The sequence below is a fragment of the Euleptes europaea genome, chromosome 1, assembly GCF_029931775.1.
Source record: "Euleptes europaea isolate rEulEur1 chromosome 1, rEulEur1.hap1, whole genome shotgun sequence".
Lineage (NCBI taxonomy): Eukaryota > Metazoa > Chordata > Lepidosauria > Squamata > Sphaerodactylidae > Euleptes > Euleptes europaea.
The window spans coordinates 82,684,924-82,711,915 of NC_079312.1; the positions used below are offsets into that span (position 1 = coordinate 82,684,924).

Sequence of the window (26,992 nt, forward strand, 5' to 3'; positions counted from 1 at the left end):
CCATAGAAGCCATTTTGTGGCTGGCTCCGCCTCATGTGGCAGCCAGTTTGTGGCAGTTGTTTTGTGGCTGTGCCCACCACACTGTGTCAGAATTCCAAAGGTGCCCACAGGATCAAAAAGACTAGGGACACTGGCTTTAGGACAATGAAAAGCACTCCCTTCTTTAAATTCGGAACCAAAATGAATACAAAAACCTAGAGTACAGTTGCCTCACAGCTTCATCCTACTTAGCCTCCTCTTGTAACCACCACACAGGTCTACCCAGAATCCTACTCCCGTCTGTTCAACGGACTTACTCCCAGGATAGTGTTAGGACAATACTGTAAGTGCATTAATTTAGGTCTCATGATAACTTTTTAGTAGGAAAACCTCAGTCCTCATTATAAGATCCTATTTATTTTACTCCCAAGAAAGTGGTACTGAAAAATAAAGAACATAAGTGTGTGTGTGTTTTGTACCCATTCCATACTGAAATAAATAGGACATGTATTAAACATGAAACATTAAAAAACAATTTCAGTTCACTATATGCTTTACTGAGCCATACAGTGAACACACAGTGCAATTAAGATTTTTTTCCTGGTGCTAAGAAACTCTATCACTGTTAAAATACTGCATTAGTAAGAAGAAAACTAGGACTTTGGTGTCTAATGGTGTGTTAGACCAATGTAATGTGTCCCTACACTGCTCTATCACATTTAATGGGATTCTGAGCCACAGAAATTGCCTGTGCCTCAGCAGTGCTTGTAAACTCATATGTATGGCATGCATCTGCCCATATCCCTAAGGATGCCAACTATTCCTGATTTGATACTGAGCCTCTTAACTATATGTGGGTTGATAAAGCCTAATGGAGCAAGGCTTACAAAAACATAAACTGCAAGTACTCATTTTTTAAAAACAAAATAATTTTGTAGGTTCCACAGTCATGGGGAAAGTCTTGAAAATAAGAAGCTATCCTATATGAAAAACTCACAAGTGGAATGATGTATGATGAGAAGAACCAAATGATTCTAATTTAATAATATGGCTCAGATACAGTCACAAACTTCTCCCTACCCCATGTCTTTTTCCCAGCACTGAACTCCACAGAAGGTGGAAAAATGCAACAATTCTATGCTGTTTCACAATTTTAAACTTTCTGCCAGGCTAAAAGCCACACACAATTATTCCAGGAAAAGTGAACAATACTGAAAGTGCTGCATGCTCCCAAGTGCAACCATTTCAGTATTCCTCGTCCCTCCCGAGGGTTACCCCAACAAGCTTGCTCACAGTATTTTAATTTTGCAAGTTATCTTTCCTGAAGAAGATGATGCTTCTTTATTCAGGAAAAAAGAGAATCTTCAACTTTTTCTAAATCAAGCCTTCTCCCAAAAATCACGTCAGAATGCAAACCTTTTTAAAACCCAACAATAATTAATACTACATTTCTAAAATATTTATTTTTGTTATGAACTCTGTGCTCATGTCTTCTTGTCCAATGTAATTAGCTGAGTTTTGGAGCACCTCTGAGCCTTGCATAGGGTTGCCAACCTCCAGGTACTAGCTGGAGATCTCCTGCTATTACAACTGATCTCCAGCCAATAGAGAGCAGTTCATCTGGAGAAAATGGCCGCTTTTGCAATTGGACGTTATGGCATTTAAGTCCCTCCCCTCCCCAAACCCCGCCCTTTTCAGGGTCTACCCCAAAACCACCTGCCAGTTGCGAAGAGGGACCTGGCAACCCTAGCCTTGCATGACCCATAGCAGCCATAGACCATAGAACAGTAGCTGGTGAACTTTTCAACTCATCCAAGCAGTCAAAGTAGCTTGTAGCCAAGAACATGGTGTTTCACTCTTGGAGATCCCAACATCACAGCCATGGTGAAGCCAAAGGGGCTGTTGCACAAGTTTGTAGTATTTAGACCATAGTATGTATGGGATTGCCATGGGTTCGGGGAGGGAGAATGTCACACGGTACTGGAACAAACCTTTGGGTAGTGACCCAAATATACAATTTACATACTTATTGGGTTGAAAGAAAGAAAAATATATTTTTCTTTAACCGCTAAACACCGAAGAGTGATTACTAGGAAAAATGCAACTTCTTATGACAATCATATTATTACAGAGAACAAGTAGGTTCTAACATTGTATGTTTATTTCATTGCCCAACATTGATCACTCAGTCTAGATGTTTATTCTATGTTACAGTAGTTTACAGTGGTTTTATCTCTTAGGCAAGGATGAAATAGAATTCATTATTTAAACAATCTTCTAAGAAGGCTTGCACAATGAAATTGCTGGGTTGGATCTGGCTTTCAGCAGAAGGAAAGGAAATAATATAATACAGCTGTTCATAAGATTTTTTACAAGATTTAAAAACAAAAATCCTGCCCATAAACCATCCAATAGCAGCTGCTTTGACACATTTATTATAGGTTCATATTTCCTAGCAGTTTTTGGTCCCGAAGAAGTTTCACAATATGATCTGACTACTGTTTTATGCAAAGCGGAAAGGCATGTAGAGTAGATTTTAAAAACAAACTGATTTAAGGCATAAAGGGAATAATACTGCCTCTGTCCAATACATTCTCTTCTATTAGATTCAGAGAGTATACTTCCTCATTTAAACAAGTAACCTTGTTTCTTCTGTCTTTCAGATTAGATTTTGAGTTGCAAAAATACTTACAGGACACTGTTGTTTTTGTGCGTTTTTTTACACTAACCTTATTCTATGTGTTAGGCAGATTTTAGCTCCCATTACAACGGAGATGATTTTTCCCCATACGGACCAAGAAAATCTAAATTCCAGTTATGACACAATAAAAGTTACACCACCATCCTAAGCAGAGTTACATGATTCTAACACAACTGTCATAAGTGGGCTCCGAAAACTATTACTCTGCTTAGGACTGCACTCACAGTCTTTCATTGTTCCAGTTATTGGGATTTTTGAGTGATGAAAGAAGCAAGGAGCAAACATCCATATAATAAAAGAAAACAACACTTTCCCCTATTTTTCATTAAGTTACTTTGAATGATATCAAAGAGGATTCCATAGATACATGATGGGCTTACCATGTTGCACACTTGAGTGCTGCATATATTTACAATAAAGCCTGAACAAATGCCCACTGCTGTCTCTTACCCCAGCCAAAATGTAGGTAGCCTTGGTATTCTATACTTACAATTGTGAAGTTCATAACTTTGAGAATCCAGATGGTCATGGCAAGGTTCACCAGAATTAAAATCATTAGGAGTAGCACAAAGAAATAGAGGCACCTCTTCCGCCAGCCATAAATCCCCACTTTGTACACATGTGGTCCTTCTGAGCTCTGCATGGTGCTCCTGTGTGCGTACTGTTCCTGAGACATCTGGAACATAAAGGAATACATTAAGCTGCAGGATAAACCCAAACAAATGGAAGGCCATGCTCTTGTTGTGGAGCATTTTAAAAAATACCTGCTGTACAAAGCTGTATCCTGTGGTTTGCTGCTGCATTGCTCCTCTGATTATTTTATATAGCAATGAATCATAATGGAAGTCTATTATATACATTTTCAAAGACACACACACACACACACGAAGTTCCCATGAAGGCTGGTCTCAAATGGTTCTCTTAGCAGCTCCAGGTTTTTGCAAGGCAGGCACTCTAGGGCCCTCAAAATCCAAAGGGGAAAATTTTGCATGCATTTTGTAAAAGATGTTGAGTTCAGCACTTCGTTTTGAAGATGCAATATTACTTCTCTGAGGCTTTAATTCACAAAAAAAAATCATCTCAAATAAAATTATTCTTAGGTGCTGCCAAAGAAAGGGCACAGAAGGGTAGCACTTGGGATTCTTTCCCTGAAGCAAGCTTAATATACAATGTTACTCTAGTTGCTCACACACAATAAAATAACTGCCAAGAGATGCAGGTACCTTGCTGTTCTTAAAAAACATCCTTATTTAGCAAAGCAAACCTATATTTATCTCAGAGTATTGGTGCTGTTGCAGAACAGATGCACAGAAGTTAAAAAAAAAAAAAAAAGACCTCATGATCTTTGCTCCATGAAACATAACGTAGCATAGAGTGGCCAGGAGTCCAAACACTGTTTGAACCCTAAGGTGCCAAAATATTGTCGAAGGCTTTCACGGTCAGAGTTCATTGGTTCTCGTAGGTTATCCGGGCTGTGTGACCGTGGTCTTGGTATTTTCTTTCCTGACGTTTCGCCAGCAGCTGTGGCCGGCATCTTCAGAGGAGTAACACTGAAGGACAGTGTCTCTCAGTGTCAAGTGTGTAGGAAGAGTAATATATAGTCAGAAAGGGGTTGGGTTTGAGCTGAATCCCAACCCCTTTCTGACTATATATTACTCTTCCTACACACTTGACACTGAGAGACACTGTCCTTCAGTGTTACTCCTCTGAAGATGCCGGCCACAGCTGCTGGCGAAACGTCAGGAAAGAAAATACCAAGACCACGGTTACACAGCCCGGATAACCTACGAGAACCTAAGGTGCCAGTTTGTCAGTGCAGCAGATCCTCCTCTGTTGGGACAGCATTGGTATTAACGTGCTATACATTTCATACATCAAAGGGCAGCTTCACCCACAGGCTTGAATACTATCCCTTCTTTTCCCGTGGTCTTCTTTATCACTGTGGATTAATTCCTTCACAATGGACAAGGTTACCATCTCCAGGTTGGGAAATAACTGGAGATTTTGGGGGTGAAGCCTGACGAGGGTGGGGTTTGGGGAAGGGAGGGACCTCAGAAGGGTAAAATGCCATAGAGTCCACCTTCCAAAGCGGCCATTTTCTCCAGGCAAACTGATCTCTGTCGCCTGGAGATCAGTTGTAATAGTGGGAGATCTCCAGCTACCTGCTGGAGGTTGGCACCCCTGGCATTAGGCATGGGGCCTGCTCGTACAAGGCCATTTGGGTCGCCAACCTCCAGGTACTAGCTGGAGATCTCCTGCTATTACAACTGATCTCCAGCCAATACAGATCAGTTCCCCTGGAGAAAATGGTTGCTTTGGCAATTGGACTCTATGGCATTGAATTCCCTCCCCTCCCCAAACTCCGCCCTCCTCAGGTCCAACCCCAAAAAATCTCCAGGTATTTCCCAACTTGGAGCTGGCAACCCTAAAGACCATCCTTTTTCAGGGAGCTTAAAGGTGCCTAGAGCTTATGTTCTACAATGTAAGACCTGCTACAGATGAGTGATTTCAGATACAGCCAAGCTGAAATTAAATCCAAAATTGGCTGTTTCAGTTCATATCGGGAATATCTGAAACAATTAAACACTCCCAAAATTCTAGTAGTAATGATAATTTATCTCCCAGAATTTTGGAGGTGTTTCAGGAGCTGCACAAGTGGAGAGGGAGAAAGAGGAAGTGCCTCTGCCAAACAGCTCTTTGGTGGTGAGCCAAAGAGCCATTATTTTCTATGGGAAGATTGTGTATCCTCCTATAAGAAAATAATAGGCCTTTAAAATTTAAAAGGCCAATGCACCACCAGAAAGCTGAGTGGCATTCTAAATAATGGGCAGTAACCCTGGTCTTCAGAGTCCAGGGGTCAGGTACGATTGAAAATATTACCTTAAAAGTCTGGAGGCCTGGTCTACCACCCAATGAAAAAATGTCCCTTTAAATTTTAAAAATATCATCATTTTGAATGTCCACAGCTGCAATGAAAATAGTGTCTTTTTAAAAGTTTAAAGAGAGATTATTTTTAATGTTAGGTAGACCTTGTATGGCAGGTCTACTGCCCAGGGAAAACAATGGATAGTAGACCCAGGCTCCAGAGACCAGGTATATTGCTCATTATTTACAGCACCTTCCAGCTGTTTGAAGACACTCTTTAAATTTTATAGGGCCTCCAGAGTTTGGCAGAGAGGTCTTCCTGCAGAAAATGATGGCCCTTTAAAATGCACAGGACCGGGATGCCACCAAACTACTGTTTACCAGGGTGCGATTCTGCAGAATGTGGAGAGAAATGATCCCAAAATTATTATTTTTAATTTCAGGTCTTTTTTAAAATTAAGGACATGAATTTTGGGCACCAAAATTCCAGAACTGAAAACTGTGCCTGAAAAAAAAAGTTACAAAAATAGTATCAAAGTTCCCAAAATATTGGCATGCTAAAAATCATGCCCTTAAAAATAAAATTAAAAAACACCTGATATTAAAAAAAAAGTTTTGAAGTGAACACTGCTAACTTGCTCCACAATGGACAAAGAGGAGCGCAAGTGGAAATAAGAAAAAACAACCCAAGCCATGATTCCCCCCCACACACACACAAATTGTATACATAAATACTAAGGCACCATGTAGCAGATAACCCACCATTTCAATAATATAATCAGTGAGATTCACCGTGATAATATAATGCAGGAAAATTATGTTGGTCTAAGGACAAACATACTGCTCACTTTTCAGTCAATGCAGGGCAGATTATTGCATAGTAAATAACTAGCAAGTGGAGAGTAGCCTTTAATATATAGAGTATGCCCACAGAAATTGATCTGAACATATAACACCATGATCTGGTATATGCTGTGCATGTTTCCCCACTGACCCCAGTTTGCAGCTGTATGTAAAGTGGTTCTGACACTTGGTCTTTAATAAAGATAGGGAATTGTGTAATAGTGGGCAAAATCAGCTATATTGGAATTGCTTCTACACTACATACTTCCACTGGTTTAATGTTACTCTCACTGTCCGAGGAGCCCTGGGAACCATAGTACGTGGAGACAGACATAGGGTTTAAAAAAATTAAACTAATAATTCTCAGGATTCTTTGTGGACAGAAATTATAACAAAAGTATTATAAAACGTACGTGTATGTGCTGCAGTTAAGCTCTCAGACTCCAGGAAGGAGAAGAGAACGATACCTTATAGTCATTTGCATATTGTAGCTGATTTGATTGTACATTAATTCAGAGCTGCCTGCTTAAGAGGATCTTATTTCTACTAAATAGTATTTAGTGACTGACCTACAGGCTGATCTGATCCGTTTATAGCAATTCCCTCACCTACACTCACTCATGGGAGCAGATCTGTAGGAACAAAGTTAGGCTGTCTGAAACTCCTGCATGATGATCTGTTTAAATTAATTAACCACTCTAGTGGTAGATATGCAGTCCAAAAGCACTGAAAAATATCTTCCACTGATCTGATTCCACTACAAGTAGCAGAAACAAGTTCTTATTTGGGAGGAATGTCAATAAAAGTATAACCTAAATGATACATATCCAGTCAAGCAACACATTACTGGGGTGGGGCTGTTTACAGGGGAAAAAAACATTGCAGCATAATTGCAGAGATTTTTGTCAATGTACAGAAGAGAAGCTTGGGGTGGGGGATCTATGTTGCCGTTTGTTCAGTTTTGTCAAGCGCTATTCCGCAAGCTCATCAATGGCACAGCAGCAATAAGCTCGACAAAATTACAACAGGGATCCCCAAGTGGGCTCGTACCTGATGTCTGAACCAGATCACAGCTCATGCATTTCACTGCTATGCTACCTGTTAAGTGCGAGCCGATATGGTTGACTGAGCTGATGGCAAGTGCTGAATGTCAGGAAATGTTGAATTCATTCCACTGCAGCAGTGAGAGTGGAACAGAGTTATCAGAGCAAAATCTCAAAATAAAGGGTACATTAGAGCTGTGACATCTAAAACAAATGACATCCATTCTGTTCTCTGGAGGTGTGAAGTGTAGAAATAAGGGCATCCATTAATTTTTATGGGACTGTGATTTCTGGAAAAAGGGATAACCTTTTGAAACTACAGGGCACTTGTCAGCCTACACAAGAAATGGGATGAATGCCTAATTCACATTACCTAGGGCAAATCTGAGATTTTTGAACTTTTCTTCAGACTATATTCATAAGCAGAGTAAGCAGAACTCTAACCAGCATCTACGGAAATATTTTAGAGCCCCATTGACCGGACTACTGGAGCTGAACAGAGTCTTGTTTCTGTGTTTGCTCCTATTGAAAGTAATCCTACATAACCCATCTCTATCTATAATAACTGTCAGGCATTTTTTGAGTTTGTATGCTCTGAGTTTTTATGCAATTTTGTGCTATGGGTTTTTCATGGATCAATTTTATGTTTTATGATTTTATCTTGTTTTATTTTGTGAGCCGCAACTGGCTCCTCCATAGAGATACAATGTATCTCTTTAAAGCCCGGCTCCTCCATTGAGATACATAGTGAAGTTCCCTCTAAAGAATCTGAATACAGTCAGCCACTTCACTATTTTCTATGGAGGAGGTTGGGGGCAACCCCTTCCGGACCCCATAAAATTGGACCCCCTGACCCCATCTTCACCAAACTTGGAGGTTCTTGCAAGGATAGTCCCTTGCAGCTCCGCTGCAAATTTGGGGGCTCTACCTGCAAAAATGCCCCCCAGGAGTTACAGAAAGTTGAAAAAGGCAAATTCAGCTTTGCCTTTCTCCCCAGGCTTTGCCATTCAGTAAACCCGAACCAGAAATTAACCGAAATGGCTTTTTTCCGGTATTTTTTCAGTTTGGGTTTATCAATATGCACACCCCTATCTACTAGCACATCTGAATTACTTAAGTTTTTAAAATGTATCTAACCCATTTCATTGGAGATATCTGTAACATTTACCCTGTTATCAGAACATAATTGCAATTTCTTGTAAGGGTGTGGTTAGGTAATTATAGAATATGGGATTAATGATTTTATGGCATTTCCTTTACATGGTAATGCATATTTCAAATATGAAGTTACAGTCTGCTTTCAGGCCCCTCTCTGCTGAGCCAGTGAGCCCTGGAATTCTGCCCTGACAACAACCACTGGTTCATGGAGACAGTACACAATAACATTTCTTAGAAACTACACCATTGCTTTTCCATGCAAATAGAGAATGACAGCTAATGAATCAGTTCATACAGCTTTAGTTCCAGGCAACTCCCCAGATAATATCTGTGCACTCCCCAGATAATATTTCCCTGGCCCCCTTCCACCTCTCCTTCTTTAATACAGAGTACAGAAGAAAATGCCTTGCCCAACTTAGGCAAAGAATCTGCAACACACACAAAAAGAGTTATATCAGATCAGTGCAGACAATGAAAACAAAACTGCTCTGCTGTAAACACTAGCGAAAAAAACTGCAAGAGCCCAGAAAAACCGATTTAAGTGGCATGATTAAAGTCTGTAAGAACACAGTCTGAGCTTGATCCTATGCACAATTTGCCTCATGCATCTAGCCTCCAATTCTCCAAGAGGGAACAAATAATGATGGTTATTTCATTGAGAGGTGCTATACATACAAAAAGCCTAAAAAGCATTGTTAGACCAAAAAAAAAAAAAAAAAAAGAATGATGGCAAGGCTGCTCTTTTAAAATGGAAGGGGGGTGTCAGGCATTACATCCTTTCTATTTTATTCACATTTCAGTAACTGAGAAGAAAGCAAATCAACCAAAGCCTATGTTATCTTTAAAGTATGTGTAAACCTTTATCCTGAGAGGGTTTTCTCCCTTTCCCTAGAAATATACGTATAATAAATAAATATAAATATAATCATAACTCTGATATGCACATAAAAGTCCAGCATTTATTATTAGCAACAAACAGCACTAAGTGATGATTTGATGAGATGTTGGTGGGTGAAGGGTGAAAGCCGGAACAAAAAGCAGTAAAAGATATGACAGGAAATGTTCAGAGAAAGAGTCCTCTCTTTTCAGAGGTTAAACATGCAGATAGCATTCTCTAACTTTCACCAGATTTAAACCCTTTTAACCTCATTTATTGACTTCCAGGGCCTGAAGAGTTTCAGAGCCATCCCAACCGTACAAGCAATCCATGCTATTGTTAGGGCCGGCAATATTTTTAGAGATATTAATGAACCGACCTACAATCTTTGTGGCATGTCTCAGAATATCCTACTCTGTCACAAGGCAAATAGTGCCTAAGGGATTCTGGGCCACATTCCCTGCATCATGCAGTAAGAGGTAGCCACATTTAGTCTGCAATAGCAAAATACAACAGAAGTCCAGTGGTACTTCAAAGTGACAACACTCATTACAATATGAGCTTCCATGAGTCACAGCTCGCAGCTTGTATCTTAGGAAGTGAGCTGTGACGCAAGAAATCTCATATTGAAATACATTTTGTTAGTCTTTAAGGTGATACTGGACTTTTGCTTTATTTTTAAAATATGTTTTGGATAGGGATGCCAGCCTTCAGGCAGGGCCTGGGGATCCCATGGAATTACAGCTCATTTCCAGACTGCCGAGATCAGTTCCCCTAGAGAAAACGGATGCTTTGGAGGGTGAATTCTCTGCTGAGGTGCAGAGTTCTCTGCTGAGGTGCCTGTCCTCCCAACGCTCCATCCACAAATCTCCAGGAGTTTCCCCAACCTGGATCTGGCAACCTTACCCCCCATCCCCCACTGATGGCCAGGGGGGACCTGGCAACCCTAGTTTTGGACCAGCCCTCTTAAGTATAAACACCAGTATTTACTACAGTAGAATATAATCTCTGTTGGGAGCGACTGCTGCTAAATCCTCTTAAATTAGTTGATAAAACTGAGAAAGTAATCTTAAATAGGTATACTCGGCAATCTACTCAGGTCTATTCAATAGGGCTTACTCCCAGAAAGAGAATTGCACTGTTTGATGCTTACTGACATGAAAGTTAGGAATGCTTCCATGCAAATGCAATTCTATATAGTGAAGACATGAGCAATCGTGTTATTGCCACATAAGCTAAAATTGACTATGGCTTCCCAATATGTACATACACAATGAAATGGCACAAGCTGAACAATCATGTTGTTTACATATACCATATCCATGAAAGTACTTTCACTGCTAATCTGGTGAACTGGATTTGTTTCCCCACTGCTACACACAAAGCTAGCTGGGTGGCCTAGGGCAAGTTACAGTGCTATTAAGAACTCGCTCAGCCCCACTTGCCTCACAGGGGGAGGGGAGGGGAAGAGAAGGGAAGGTTTGAGTCTCCCTGAAGAGGTAGAGAAAGTTGGCATATATAAATCCAACTCTTCTTCTTAGCCAGATACCTCGGCGTGTTCTCACCAGGTCATAAAGGTGATGGATGAACCACATTTAAAGCAGCTTTACATCTGACTAGAGACGAAGTACAACATACCCCTTATTTCTGTACTCAACAAGACCTTGTCAAATCAATGTGATTTTTGTCTTTGCTGAGATTTTCAAATTTGCACAAGCACCCTACTGCCAAGTATTAGCCTCAACTCTCTGCTCCACCTGAAGCTGCTTTTGTATGAGACTGTCCTAGCTGACACAAGTTCAACACATTTGAAGGTATCAGAAATGAGAAATATCAGTTTCCATGAAACAGACCATTTCCCATTAGTTATTTCAAAAGTATTTTGTCTTTCAGCTCTCTTGTTTTTATCAGTTTTTACTTTCACGGAAAGAGCATCTGCTTGATTTCCTGTTTCATGAGATTAAAATGATTTCGGTCCTAATATTATTTCTAGGCCCACAGAGAAAGATTTAACGGAATGAATAATGACTTAAAACATCTTTAATAAGAAGAACTAAAACATCTTGTAGTAGCCACAAAGCCTTGCTTTAAAACAAACTCCGCAATGTATCAATTCCTTGCCAATCACTACAGTCCTAATTTCCCTCAGAAAGAGCAACAAATCTGCTGCTAAATTCTGGAAGTCAAATTTTTCACTAAAGGATAAAATTCCAGAATAAAGAATTCCAGAATTAAAGGATAAAGAATTCCAGAATTAAAGGATAAAGAATTCCAGAATTAAGTAGGAGACACGAACAGCCCCCCCCCAAAAAAAAAATCTTGTACTGTATGTTAAATACAATGAAGAGGACAAACGGTACAGCTAACTCAATGGTAATAACAAAGGCACAATAGGAAGAAATTTTGTAGTCAACTAGCTGCTAGCAACACCAAACTTATTTTGAATTGTAAAGTGAAACTACTGTTTCTTAGGTCCAAACTAGATGTGATAGCATTAGGGTTGTCAGGTCTCTCTTTGCCACCAGCTGGAGGTTTTTGGGATGGAGCCTGAGGAGGGCGGGGTTTGGGGAGGGGAGGGGAGGGACTTCAATGCCATAGTGTCGTATAGCCAAAGTGGCCATTTTCTCCAGGGTAACTTATCTCCATCGGCTGGAGATCAGTTGTAATAGCAAAAGATCTCCAGCTAGTACCTGGAGGTTGGCAACCCTGGACAGCATCCTCGTGGCCACCACAAGGACGCTACAGCCATTTTAAAGTCATTTTAAAATACCACACATGCTCTTGATCACATCCCTGTGCCTTTTCAAATGCTGTAGCTGCAGGACAGGGGACTTGATAAGGCATGGGAGAAGAAGAGCGCCCTCAGGCCCTTGCAGCATTTTTAGATGATTTAAAAATGGCGACAGTATCCTTGTGGAGGCCACAAGGATGAAATCGTGTCTAGTTTGGCCATAAGACGCCGAATTCCAGTACTTCCCAGTATAGCAAGCTAGGAGGGTCCACACAGTCCATGAATGAACACGTCTGTTGATAAGGAGAGACATTCTTGAGTGCAGATGTTTCCTGAAACATGTTTATTTGTGATGCTGATGAAATTTGTAACTACTTGATTTGACATATGAACATACCTAGGCTGCCTCCACACATTGCTGGATATTACGCTATTGTTGAAAAATAGCAACTCACAATTGGATTTTCCTATGTGGACAAGACATTCCAGTTGTGTTCTGCTTTAGCAGAACAATAGTGTAATAACCAATGATATGGGAATACAATCCTAGTTAAACTCCCATATATGAAAGGATGAACTTCATTCCACCTAAACAGTTTGACATTAGCTTGCAATGTGAAACTAAACACTGCTGTAATGCAGAATGTACTGCTGGTTTAAATCTATTTTTAGTCCAAGTTGTGGACAGCAACTGCAGCTCCAAATGAATTACGCAAACAACCCAAGGCAATTTTTAAGTCCAGCTATGATCCAGAGTCCTGGGGAGGTGGGGAGTGGGAGGAGAAGCAGTACGATCCCTAAGAGAGTGTGACCAAGTTTTGGGAAGCTTCTTAACCAAACACCACTTGGCTTATTTGAAAGCTTTATTTTTTTTCCTCTGGTCCCCCCTCCCAACTTTTATTTCTTTAAATGTTGTTGTTTTTAGTGATTTATTAAAAAGTATATCCCTTCAGTGTGAAACTATTTGACACAGCTACAATTAATACCCATGACTCAGGCTGAAAATGTGCTTAAACTGACAACATATTCTGCACATGTGCAGAACCTCATTTTCTGTGGTGAGGTATTTGCAACCCTGAACTGAAAGCAAGTCTTTTCTTTAACATTCATTACCAATGCATGCAATTGGCAATCCAGTTACAATTTGAGACAGGAAGACTTGCTTATCCTTTTTATACAAACATACAGATATTTACATGTATGGTAAACCTCAAATGTGTGCCTATTTGGAGCTCTAGATAGAATGCAGACACATATGCCACAGATCCGGCACCAGATGCTTCTTCCTGTCACATCTATGCACAAGGACAAGCATATGTTCCATATGCACTGGCTCTATGTGGTGGTACAGACACAACAAAAGGGCCTATCTTTGTAACTGTCTCTGAGAGACTGAAACTAACCCACTGGAATGCATCCAATTTCTCTTGCCTAGACTGTACCCACCTACCTCCACTCCTACTTCTAAAAAGTTTCACATTCAGGCTTCAGTCAGGAACTCTCATTAAGGGAGAGAAACATGATTGCCCTTAATCTTGAGATTCCACTGCAGATGGATCCCATAACTGCAGAACAGGGATTAACTCTGGAGAAGGGAAAGGCTGGGATCAGAATGGGGTTTCTGCATCTCCTGCCTACTAAAAAGACTCCTCTGTTATGTCGGCATCAGTGTTCTGTGTTGGAAAGCTGAGAACACAATTTTAATGTCCTTCTCTAGGATTTCATGAACACACACACAACTCCCTCTTCTTCACTCCAAGCTTAACTGATTGAAATGTACTAATATTTGCTTTATAAAAACAAAGGAATGATAATTTAACTGTGATTCCTTCTAGAGAACTCAGCGTAGAGATTAGAATTTTACAATCAAGTGGTACATAATGCTAATACAGAAGTGTCAGTAGCTGAGATCATTATCCCAAAACCCCTTAATTTGCTGTCAGAGTTACCCAATATTTCATCAGCTGCATTTTCCCCTGGCTTTTTAGACCTTGCCCAGTATTCTGTTTCTCATGCATTAGTGCCAATTTGAAGTTTAAGATTTATCCGAGCTGAGACATCTTCACTGAAAAGCCCAGCAATCAGTTTAGGCACATGCCATGCAGCCCACTGGATTACTGTACCAGTTTTAACAGGTTCATGTGTTGCCTTTATTTTGTTGCACTTATATGTGTCTAGGTGGAAACAAGAACGTTAACTGTTAAAAGTGATGGACTAGTATCTGGGGGAACTGGGTTCGAATCCCCACTAATGCCAGGGAGCTCACTGGGTGATCTTGGGCCAGTCACATTCTTTCAGCCTAAATTATCTCACATCATAGGGTTGTTGAGAGGATAACATGGAGGAGAGGGAAACTATGTAAGCTGCTTTGGGTCCCACTTGGGGAGAAAGGCAGACAACAAATGAATTAATAAAATAAAATACTTTTACTTTCTTCTACAAGCAGGACTCAGGGCAGCTTACAATAAGAGTCACTCTAAACAAACATTACCAAACAGTAAACAGTACTAAAAATCTCAAGTGAGTCATGGTCCTCTCCCCCAGACAAAAGTTCTTTCAGGGCCCCAGGCACAGAAGAAGATGGGACTGAGTAGCTAGTCTCCTTGGCTACTGCTTTCTCCCCTCTCTGGCTATTTGGATTCCTTTCTTCCTTTTCTACACTTTCTTCCTTTACTGAAATGTCCCTGTACCATGCAAATACACAGTACAGTAACACTATGGCCATAAGCAGCAAACATAATCTGTTTATGTCTTTCAAAAGGCCCAGGGAGTGGCTCTTCTTAACTAATCTATACCAGTAACATGTCTCTTAAAAGCCCAGTGGCACACTGGTAAAGACGAAGCAGTTAAAAATTATCCCAGATTACTTACGGATCTTAGAATTCAGCGCACATTTAACCCAGGACTACCCAACCCTTCTGTAAAAGAAACCTCTAAAGTCAGTGACATCAAGGGAGGAGGGAGACACACAAGCAGGGAGGGCAGAGTTCAAGTAGAACAGTGCTAGAGTGAAGAGATGAGAGGGTAAGAAGGTGATTGTATGGAAGATGTAACCAAATGTAGAGGAAAACAGCAAAGAAACAGAACAGCAAATGTTATTGTAACCCATGCCATTTTCAAGTTTAGGGTTGCCAGGTCCCCCTTTGCCACAAGCGGCAAGTGTTTGGGGCGGAGCCTGAGGAGGGCAGGGTTTGGGGAGGGGAGGGACTACAATACCATATAGTCCAATTGCCAAAGTGGCCATTTTCTCCAGGCGGACGGATCTCTATCGGCTGGAGATCCGTTGTAATAGCAGGAGATCTCCTGCTACTACCTGGAAGTTGGCAGCCCTATTCATGTTGCATTTTATTTCCATTGCAAGGTTTGGACTTTAGGGCCTAGGGAGCAGCTCATGGAGCATGAGTGGTTAGTAAATGTGTTCACATGTTAACCAACTGCAAGAGCCCCACCCCCCTCAGTCAGTCTGGCCTGGAGCAGGAGAGGGAAGGCCCAGAGCTTGACTGAGGGAATTGCTAATTTCCTTACAGGCCTAAGCCAGAGAAAGCTCTGCAGCAGCCGCAGAAGTCACAGAAGAGCAGATGGGGAAGAAGCAGCCCTGCTCTTTCACTTAACATTTTGTACTCCCCCAACCTTTGTATTACAGGGCACTGTTTGTTATTTGCCATTGTTCTGAGTCTCCTTCTTGTCTCCTTCAGTTGTGCTATGTTCACAGCCATTATGATTTAGTTTTACTTCTAGTTGTAAAGTTGTTGTGTTTATATTAAATGTTTATTACCTTGAATGTTGTTTTTTCCTGTTTGAAGCAATTTCACATTTGTTTACCAAGCCACAAGGGTGCTGGCGTTTTATTGATTTTGAATCACCCCAAGGGTTACCAACCTCCAGGTACTAGCTGGAGATCTCCTGCTACGACAACTGCTATCTCCAGCCGATAGAGATTAGTTCACCTGGAGAAAACGGCCACCTCAGCAATTGGACCCTATGGCATTGAAGTCCCTCCCCTCCCCAAACCCAGCCTCCTCAGGGTCCACCCCAAAAATCTGCCACTGGTGGGAAAGAGGGACCTGACAACCCTAATCCCCCCAACTTTCCATTAGAGATCTATGTAGCCAGGGGTCTGCTGGGTTACACTATCATAATCAACAGGTGTTTGTTTGAGGTGAGTAGACACTTCCCATGTTACATGCAGGCCTTTTCTCTTTTACCTTTGAATGTTATCTGCCTCTGTAACCAAGAAATAAATTAAAGCCAGTACCTGACCAAAATAATTTAAGATCAGAATCTTTGTTTATCTACAATTGAAGTTAGCAATGGATAGACACTCTCATGTCCTCCCATATCTTGTCCACTGTTTTCCTTTCTTTTCCATAGTGCAGCAGAAAAGGTCTCATATACATACGTTGGGAGAGGGACAGGATTCAAGGAACACTTAGATTCAGGAAGGTATGTTCCTTGGGTTTGCTCCAGTACAATATTTCTGCTTCTGCTAGAGCTTTTGCATGAGTGGAAATACAAGGAAAAGACTGTGGTTGCTGCTTCCACAAAGTAAGATTTATTGTATCCCCACTTGCATTCCTTCTTGCACAAGATCTTGGCAACCAATTTCTGGGCATGATGATATATAGGGAAGAAAGCACTAGGCGTTGCACAAGATCTTGAGCAAACAGAACTGTGCTAAGTTCATTTATATTACTGCTTGCACATTCCTGGATCCAAGCCATTATGTCCAAGCTGGATGGTTAATACTGAACTTGCAAGTTCCTATGATGTCCAGTGTGTTCAGATGCACTTAACACATGCAGGAATTCCCAAGGCACCTTGCACTACAGCCAGGGCTGTGTATGTTCCTGCCTGAGATTTTTTATTATTATTTTTATTTAATATCAGAGTTGGAAGGAACAACCATGATCATCTGCACAACCCCCTGCCAAAGCAGGACTACAGCTATAATATCCCCGACAAATAGGTATCCAATTGATACTTTTAAACCTCCAGTGACAGAGAATCTACTACTTCACGAGGGAGACTGTTCCAGTGTTGAACATATATCAGAAAGTTCTTCCTCCATTGCTGTAGTTTATATCCATTAGTCTGAGTCCTGGCATCCAGTGCAACTGAAAATATATCTGCCCTATCCTCTGCATGGCATTTTCTTAAGTATGGGGAAATGGCAATGATGTAACCTTGGAAGAGTTTCTTCAACATAGTGATGCCCAGCTCCTTCAACCTCTACATATAGTCTCCAAACCCCTCACCAGCTTTGTTGCCCTGTGCTGGACTCCTTCCAGCCTACTGACATCCTTCCTAAACTGTGGCACCAAAAAACTGAACACAGTACTCCAGGTGAGGTGTAACTAAAGCAGTGTACAGTGGTACCAATACCTCGTCTGACTTCAACATTACACTTCTGCTAATGCAGCCTAAAATCATATTAGCTTTTTTACCACCACATCACACTGCTGGCTCATATTAAGCTAATGATTCACTAGAAACTCCAAGTCCTTTTTACAGATGGTACTACCCAGCCACGTTTTACCCATCTGATGGGGAACCATGAACTATCGCCCTTTGGGTATCATCTACAAACCGGGCTTTAATCTATCTAACAGTAATGGGGTCTAGTCCCTATCTCACCAACTTCTCATTAATAGCATCATGGGCTACCATGTCAAAAGCATTACTAAAATCCCAACAGACTACATCTGCAGCATTCCCCTGATCCACCAAACTAGTAACTGTTTTGAAAAAGAGATCATATTGGTCTGACATCATTTATTCCTAAGAAATCTGTGCTAAGATTTAATAATCACATTGTGCCTCTCCAAATATGGAAAGACTTTTTCCAATATCCTGGTAAGTCCCCCATCCTCCAACATTTTCCAAAAAACAGCAAGAGAGCTTCTAAGACTCCTTCAGCGCCCTAGGAAGCACTTCATCAGGTTCTGAGGACATTGTATGGATTTAAAGCATCCCCAACCATTGGACTAGAATTTGGAACTAGGTCACTTGCAACTTCTTTGCTTTGTTCTTTGCCTTCAGGTATTGCCTTGGCTTGTTGCTGGCTTAGTCATCTAAGTACACAAGATTCTTAAATAATAACCCTGGTGCTAGAAAAAGCTCAGTAACATTTATAGATTTTTAATACATATGACAGTGAACAGAAGAGTAGAAAAAGAGAAGACAGGAAGAAAATAAATATAATGTGTGACTGAAAGTTTATTGAACAGGTGTACAGTGTTAAAGTGAAAATTTTTACTTTGCTTTTGTAATCTTTTCTGTGCTGTTCCTCTGAGGGATCACTCAGTTCTGGACATTCTGAGGGCGACCTGAGTTTTACACCATCCTTCTTCCCTCCCATCTTCCCATCCCTAGTGATCGCTGCTCACTACATTCTAGGGTTGCCAACCTCCAGGTGGTGGCTGGAGATCTCCCTCTATTACAACTGATTTCCATGCGACAGAGATCAGTTCCCCTGGAGAAAATGGCTGCTTTGGCAATTGGACTCTATAGCATTGAAGTCCCTCCCCTCTCCAAACCCCACCCTCCTCAGGCTCCACTCCTAAAATCTCCAGGTATTTCCCAACCTGCAGCTGGCAACCCTACTACAGTCTGATGTTTCTCCTAGCACCAACCCTGGGACACTTTACAAAACGCATGCCAAGGATAGATCACACCAAGCTTTCTACCATCCTCAGTTCCTATGTGGTTGGATTACTGTCCATAGTTCAGGTTCCTGAAAGTACTTAGTGCCAATGCACAATGAGCATCTTTTTTTAGTAAATGCAGGAGTTATACTATTTTCAGTCATGTGCTTAAGAGAAAAGAGAACTTCCTTGTCTTTCCTCCCTGCTTTTGCCAGGGGGCACCTTCAATCTAAACCCAGAGATGAAAAAGAATGCTAGCATGTTTTATTCCATTTATTGAGTAGTCAAAACCTTTCTATTATATCTGTCTGCTTTGTACTTGATCTCTCATGAAACCTCTGCCCCATCTCCATAGTGGATAACAATTTTGTTTTAGTTATGATGGAGCTATTCAGTATTTGAAGCAAAAAAGAAGAAACAGTCTTCACTTGTTAATGCTACATATCTGGAACTTTCTACCCCAATGCATAGTTCTACTAATTTATCTTTTTATTTATTATTATTTTTCTCTGTAAAAGGTGTGTGTGTGTGTGGGAGAACACTCAGGACACAAAGACATCTGAAATGTATCCTAAAAAATAAATGTCTTTGTGCTAGTCTGAGGCTAGACCAATAGAAAAGGGGTGGGGAAGCAGTTTGAAGATGCAAGATCCTTCTGATTCTTTTTCATGTCAGCAAACCTCCTGGTAGTCCCTTTCAGACACTAAACAGACATGCCAGGTCATTAGGACTAAACTTTATTGCCCAGCATTACAGCATTAGGAAATAAGATGCATAGTTCTTCTAACCAATGCATAGTTCTACTAACTTATATTTTTATTTATTATTCTTTTTCTCTGTAAAAGGTGTGTGGGGGAGAACACTCAAGACACAAAGGCATCTGAAATGTATCCTAAAAAATAAATGTCTCTGTGCTAGTCTGAGGGTAGACAAATAGAAAAAGGATTCAGTACTTTCTGAAAAAAGAGATGCTTTCCACTCTTTAAAATAAAGGATTATAGAATCATTCATTTAGCAGAAAAGAAAAGAAAAACTTCACCAGAGGAGAAGTAACACTGAAGTATATTATGAACTAAAGCACATTACAAATAGTTAACACAGTTTTTCTCAGAGTTTTTACTACAGTTTTTGCAACACAGAGAGAAATAAACATGCTAAGACGAAATGTACACTGCAAACTACTTAGCAACAGCCTTATTCTTCTTTCATTTAAATAACCGCATATATCAGTATATCGCATTTGCTACAGTTATGGTGAACAGATAGCATTCACAATATCCTCTAAGTTAAATGGACCAGGGGAAGGTTTCTCTTGTCTTCACACAGCCTCAGCGAAACTTCAAAGCTAAACTTCCTTATGCACAGTGTCCACAGTACAGCAAAAAGTTGGAAAAGTAGTGTGTTTATGTAGAGAGAGTGCCAAAAGTAGCACCTCTTTCTAAGTCCAGTGAAAAGTCAAAAAGGCAGCAACCCCAGCAGGTAATCCTTTCTCAAGCAGACCGAGCAACAGATTTCCAACTTCCTCCTGCTGAAACAATTGACTGAACACAAAACAGTCCCTGCAGCCATAGAACAAAGGGACAGCAATGCCAAGAGAGAAGCATGGAGAAAGAACAATAGCTTCTTACCTTTCTTTCCTCAGAAGCCGGATGAAAAGACCAGGGTATGCAGGGGAAGGGGTGGGGAGACGAAGACGCAGGGCTGCTTTCAGAACAGCACGAGGAGGCCTACCCTGTCTTCAGAAGCTGCCCCTGTCAGATTTTCCACCAGCAGAACTGCAGCCAAGTCCCTGCCCATGCCTGAAGAATTTCCTGAACAGCATTCCCGTTCTTTTTCGAACTGCTTTGAAACCACACTCTGTCTTTTACTTCAATAAAGGCTTTGTCAGGTCAAGTTACAGCTACTGGTTGGCTCCAGATATCAATTGGCAACACATGTGTTTTGCATTACAGAGCCCCCTTCCCCACATACAAACACGCCCCTGCACAAAACACAGGGACTCTGTGTTGCGTTTAGCATTGGAAACTATAAGGAGAATCATTTCAGTAACAAATGTGGATGTTATTAATATTTGCTCTTCAAGGGCAGGAGGTTCCTCTGCCCCCCTTTTGCCTTGCATCAAAGACCCTGAGCTAACCTCAACCGCTGTTAAGTCAACTTTCACAGTTTTTCCTTATCAAGACAGGAGAGGAATTCTGATTTCTGTTTGGGGCACTCTTCCTTTACCAATGTTTCTGCCTTGTTTTAATTTCAGTTGCAAAGAAGGAAGGCTTATTTTTAGAATCTCTCAGAACATTGCTGCTATATCCTAATCCTGACATGCAGGGCTGTAAACTGCAGGTGCTAAAAATACTACAATTATATCTGAGCTCTCTCACTCTTCTCTACCCTGACAGTCCCACATAGAAATCTTGAAAACATTTTCTCATTGCGTATGAAAAGTGGTTGTTTTGGCTGAAAAGGGGCTGGGGGAGGAGTTTAGGAATGCAAGTTGTTGTATCTGTTGTCAGGAATGGGTCCCAACTCTTGATATTTTTCACTTCCAGATGATACCATAGATCAAGATAACGTCTGCTGCTTAAAATGGCATGTGTTTGCACAGCAGAAGCAGATACAGAAATATGCATAAATCTGTCCTTCCTTCCCCTATCTCCTCAATAGTCAATCAGTCCCAAAGGGGGGAGGGGAACGACAGCAGTGGCAGAGTTGTCAAGGTAACAATGCAGAAAAAATATAATTTAGGATAAAGAATGTGGTTTTTTTTTTTTTTTGCTTTAAATGCTTAAAATGTGGGACATTTAGCTGTTTCTTAAACATTCCCTAGCATGCTATCAAAAAAAAGTTTTAAAATACATTAAATATAATTGGCCTGCCCCTAACTTTCTCCATGAACTCTTGTGCTCCTCAAAATTGCTCTCTCTTCTCCCCACTTATTCTTTGTGTAGCAAGCTACCTTGGTTTAGTATACATAAGTAGGATCCCACAAAGAATTACAGAAATTATGGGGGGGGGGGATCTCCTTTATTTCCTCCTGCCCGTGGATGGCTTGTTCAGATGTACAAATCTGCACAGAGGGGCAGCACTTCTAAGTGAAATACAGAAATGTGTCAAATGCATGCTCATTTCTGTTTGAAGTCAGTTCTACCAGGAGAATAACATCTCCTAACTGAAAGGGTGGGTGGGAAAAGAGGATCACCCTACTCTGTTTGAAATCAGTTCTGCTCTCTTTTATTTAACTTCCTATATTGTTTCTTATTTCTAGCTTTTAATCTCTCCCCAATCCTACTTCCTCCAACTACCATCATCATACATTATTGTACGTTCTTTAAGAAGAAAGTCCCATCAGTTTCCTCTCTTGATATATCTTCTATCTTTGCCTCTTTCTCTTCTCAGCAACTTGAATATGTGATCAAGCTTTTTTTTAACCCCTCTTTACTTTGCCTTTCACCCGTTTCAACCAATGTTGTTACTAACCACTTGTCTGCCACCAAGTCTTAGCACACTGAATGTTTCATGTCCAGTACTGTTTCAAGTCAGGAAAATGGTGTGGAGGGAAGGCTTAATCCCTGTCTCCCCTTGTGACATGGTCCCAGTCTGAATCAGACCCCCATAGGGTTGCCAAACTTGTGTAGGCAAATGGCTGGATATTTTAGGGGTGGCGCCAGAGGAAGGTGGAGTTTTGGGGAAACTGTGGTCACTTCTGGGTGACAATTACCACAGAGACAGGGAGAATGCCTAGAACTGCATACAGGATTTGATATTTGGGAGGGTCAGCGTTGGTACTGTTGCTCAATCTCTCAGCAGCGTTTGACATGATCAACCATAGTTTGTTATGCTGTCGGATTACATGGGACTGTTCTTCAATGGCTGACCTCATTCCTCCAAGGCCAGGGGCAGAGGGTGGCATTTGGGAAGATTATTTCAACACATTACCCTTTGGTATGTGGAGTTCTGCAAGGGGCAATTCTCTCCCCAATGTTCTTCAACATCTATATGTGCCCCCTCGCCCAGCTAGTCAGGAATTTTGGACTGGGATTCCATCACTATGCAGATGACACCCAACTGTATCTGTTGATGGCTGGCCAGCTGGACAATGTCCCATAAAATCTGCCTATGTGCTTGGAGGCTGTGGTGAAGTGGTTAAAGCAGGAGCCACCTGAAATTGAACCAATCAAAGATAGAGGTCCTGGGGCTTGGTCAGGGAGGTCCAGGCAGGGGAGTTCAGCTTCCCACTCTTGTCAGGACTCAGCTGGTGCTGGCTCCCTCCTTCAAGAGTTTGGGAGGGATCCTGGATGCCTTTCTTTCTTTGGAGGCCCAGGTCTCAAATATTGCTGGGACAGCATTTTTCATCTCCGCCAAGCCCAGCCGCTGATCCTCTACCTGTCCTACACTGATCTAGCCAAAGTGATCCACGTAACAGTCACCTCTAGACTGGACTACTGTAACTCGCTCTATGCAGGGCTTCCCTTGAAGCTGCTCTGGAAATTGCAGCTGGTCCAGAATTCAGAAGTGCTGGTGCTCACAGGGGCCCCATGGAGAGCTAGAGTTGCCAGATACAGGTTGGGAAATACCTGGAGATTTTGGGGGTGGAGTCTGAGAAGAGGAGGGTTTGGAGAGGGAAAAAACTTCAGTGACATAGAGTCCAATTTCCACAGTGGCCATTTTCTCCAGGTGACCTGATCTCTACTGGCTGGAGATCAGTTGTAATATCAGGAGATCTCCTGCCACCACCTGGAGGTTGGCAACCCTATGGAGAGCACATATACAACCTGTGTTCCACCAGCTGCACTGGCTCCAGATTGAGTACCGGATCAGGTTCAGGGTTTTGGTATTAACTTCCAAAGCCCTAAACGATCTCATACTGTGCTAGGCCAGGTCATCTCGGGTTACTGCTGGCTACTTGAGAGCAGGCTGTTAGTAGTCTTGAGAGCAGGCTGTTAGTAGTTCAGGAATGCAGGAATACGGGGGAGGTGCCGCTAGGAGCTGGAAACCAAGATAAAGTCGGCGCGCAGAGGCAAAGTCAAAAGTCCGGTCCACAGGGTCAGAAGTCCGTTTATCAATGTCTAGTAGCATCAGCAACAAAAGTCAGAGATCCTTTTGCAACAATTGCTTTCGCAACGTCTGTCTGTTCCAAGCATGGTTTTAAGCTGTTTCTCTTTGCCTTAATTCTCATCCTCAGACAACTCACAGTCTTGGAGCCATTTTCTTAGTGTCTGTAGGCTCGCACTTCTCCTTTTACTTTGCAACTCCATTCTCCCTTTTTGCCTGTGCTGTTGATGGCTTCAGGTGAGCTGGGTGGGTCCTGCTTCTGTGGAGTTACAGCTGCATCTGGTTGTGCCGAAGGAGGTGATTCTGTGTTTTCTTCCAAATCCTCAGCAGGGCTGGTGTTTACTCCTACCTGTTGTCCTTCACCCTGCCCTGCATTCTCAGCTGCCTGAGATGTAATGCCCGTTATTTCTCCCTGCTCAGGCTCTTCCTCTGATGATGCTTCGCCTGTTGAAGTCTGGGCCATGACACATACCTATAAGACTGCCTCTCCCAATATACCCCTCAGACAGCATTACAGTCTTCTGGTAGCAACCTTTTGGTAATCCCTGGCCTTAAGATTGTCCAGCTGTCCTCAACCAGGGCCAGGACATTTTCAGTCCTGGTCTTGGCCTGGTGGAACTCTCTGTCTAGTGAGATCCATGCCCTGCAGGACTTGGTCCAGATCTGCAGGTCCTATAAGATGGAAATCTTCTTTTGCCAGGCCTACAGTTGAGGGCAGCAACAGTATTACATATTTGCTGGCCTCCTTCTCCTCCTCCCTCCTTCCTTCCCCTTCTCTTCTTTTTCCTTCCTTCCTTTCTTCTTTCCCTTTCATGTCTCTTTCTTTGTTTTTTTTCACTGAAGAAATGAAACCACTGCTAGCTGGTTATCTCCCATTGTCATTTTTGGCCTATCACAATGAGGGAATATCTTCCCGTCTAGGTGAGGTAGGGAAGTAAGACCACATTTTAGGTTGTCAGCTGTATATAGGGTATCTACCTGTGAGTTAGATTATCTGAAAACCACTGATCTTGTGCAAACAGAAGTTTTAGAGGTAGGGGAAGCATGTTCCGTGGCAGAGACGAGCATACATAGCTCATTCATATGATCCAAGTCCATGGATTTTACAGCACAACATATCAAGATTGATACCAAGTAAGACAATTTTGTGGTTTGTGTCATGTCAGATAAAGATTTATATTGAGTGTTTAACTTACATGACAGGAATGCTACATTCACCATGTGGACAGTGAGCTCACACATGGATAAAAAATATTTCTGCATGATTCCCCCCCCCCCCGATATTGGGAGTTCTGTCCAAACTTTCTGCCATGCTATCCCTTCTGTAACAACCGTACAGTTGTTCTTAAAAATAAAAAAGAATGCCAGTGACAACAGGGGACCCATCAAAGTCAGTATTGTCTACTTGGAAGTCTTTCATATCACCTACAACTTGATATTTTAACTGGATGCCAGGTATTGAACTAGGCACCTTCTGCATGCAAAGCATAGGATCTCCCACTGAGCCATGCCCCTAATAATGCCCCGTCCCAGTTATCATAACATCAGCCCTGACAAATTGGTCCAAACATTTCAAGAAGTCTGAGGACTTCTTGATTAATATGCTATAGTGGATCTTAAACACAAGGCATCATTTCAAGCATGTCTAATCCATATTCTCACTCTTCCTGCTACATAAAATACTTTAGAAACACATACAATCACAAGTGTAACTCTTGTGAATTACCACACAGCAAAGACCAGATACATATATACACATAAATTATACATAAATGTTGTTCTTGGGCTTCAAGGCTACAGGTTACTAATGTGTACATACTACTGTATTGTGGGAAGAATAAAATCTCTATAGATTTTTTCCAGCTTTTATAAGTCTCCCGACAGCAATGGTTATTTGTGCAGATAATTATGTCAACATTAACCCCAGATTATCATTCTCAGTTCTTATAGTTACATATCAATGAAAGTTGAATAATGTCTGCCTACCCTGAAACATAAAAGTACTGTTAAACTGAGGTACTCTGATGCATGAAAATATTGCTGGCAATCGTAGATGAAGGAAGAAAACAGCTAAGGCAAAAATGGCTTAGCTGAAAATATTTGTTGTTGCTCAATGAAAAAAATAGTTCGCAATGTAGTTTATATTCATGTATCTTTAACAACCAATGAACTGTTGAGATGTCTGACAGTTTTAATATAAATATAGACAATCCATTATGCAATTACCAAAGGCAACGTTAATATCATAGACCCATTAAGTATAATATACTTACCAGCATGTCCTTAGCTCATAGTAAAATGGGACCATGTTTGCAGCAACTGAACACTCATCAGTGCTGTTATAATCCTTGAGCTCCCCCCCTCCAGGGGGGAGTTATTAACTTAATTAATTTATCAGCCACCTTTTTTTCTTTATGGAGCTCAATGCAGCTTAACATATAAACTGTCTGGTCTGACTAGGGCTGGCAGCTCCAGGTTGGGAAATACTTGGAGATTTATGGGGGGTGGAGCCTGAGTAGGGCGGGGTTCAGTGAGGGGAGGGACTTCAATGAGGTATAATGCCATTCAGTCCACCTTCCAAAGCAGCCATTTTTTCCAGGTGAGCTGATCTCTGTCACCTGGAGAACAGCTGCAATAGCGGGAGATCTCCAGCCACCACCTAGAATCATTTCTAATTCTTTAGACATGCGTCTGGATCCATTCCCTCCCACTCATTTTTTGCTCGATGTATCTGACATTATTTTGGAAAACAACATATTTAGATATGGCATTGATTTTTACATTCAAATCAAAGGGGTTGCCATGGGTGCCTCTTGCGCCCCGGCGATTGCCAATCTCTATATGGTAAATTTTGAACGAAAATACATGTACAATGATAATCCTTTTAAGGATGATATTTTTCTGTACAAACGTTTTGTAGATGACCTTCTGTTTTTATTTAAATCTTCTGACTCCTTTTACAAATTTATTCAATGGATCAATACCTTAGATCCCCATCTTCAGTTTTCTGGTACTTGTAATTCTACACAGATTCAATTTCTTGATTTGGAATTATATGTTGATGACAATAGATCCCTTGCCTTTAGACCTTATAAGAAGCCC

At 41.4% G+C, this 26,992-nt stretch overlaps 1 protein-coding gene across 3 annotated transcripts in view; it reads right to left on the bottom strand.

Moving 5' to 3' along the window:
• SGCD (sarcoglycan delta) overlaps nt 1-26,992 on the bottom strand; it is a 433,509-nt gene that overhangs the window by 210,537 nt on the left and 195,980 nt on the right. Inside the window, exons 1-2 of one of the 3 annotated variants that reach the window (XM_056859945.1) lie at nt 20,470-20,498; nt 3,171-3,356 (exon numbers count right to left, since the gene is read on the bottom strand). In XM_056859945.1, the coding sequence (XP_056715923.1) occupies nt 3,171-3,356 (186 nt within the window). In that variant the 5' untranslated portion in view covers nt 20,470-20,498. Of the gene's footprint in view, nt 1-3,170; nt 3,366-20,469; nt 20,499-26,992 lie in introns of those variants that run through there. The other 2 variants (XM_056859944.1, XM_056859939.1) reach the window with 2 other exon arrangements.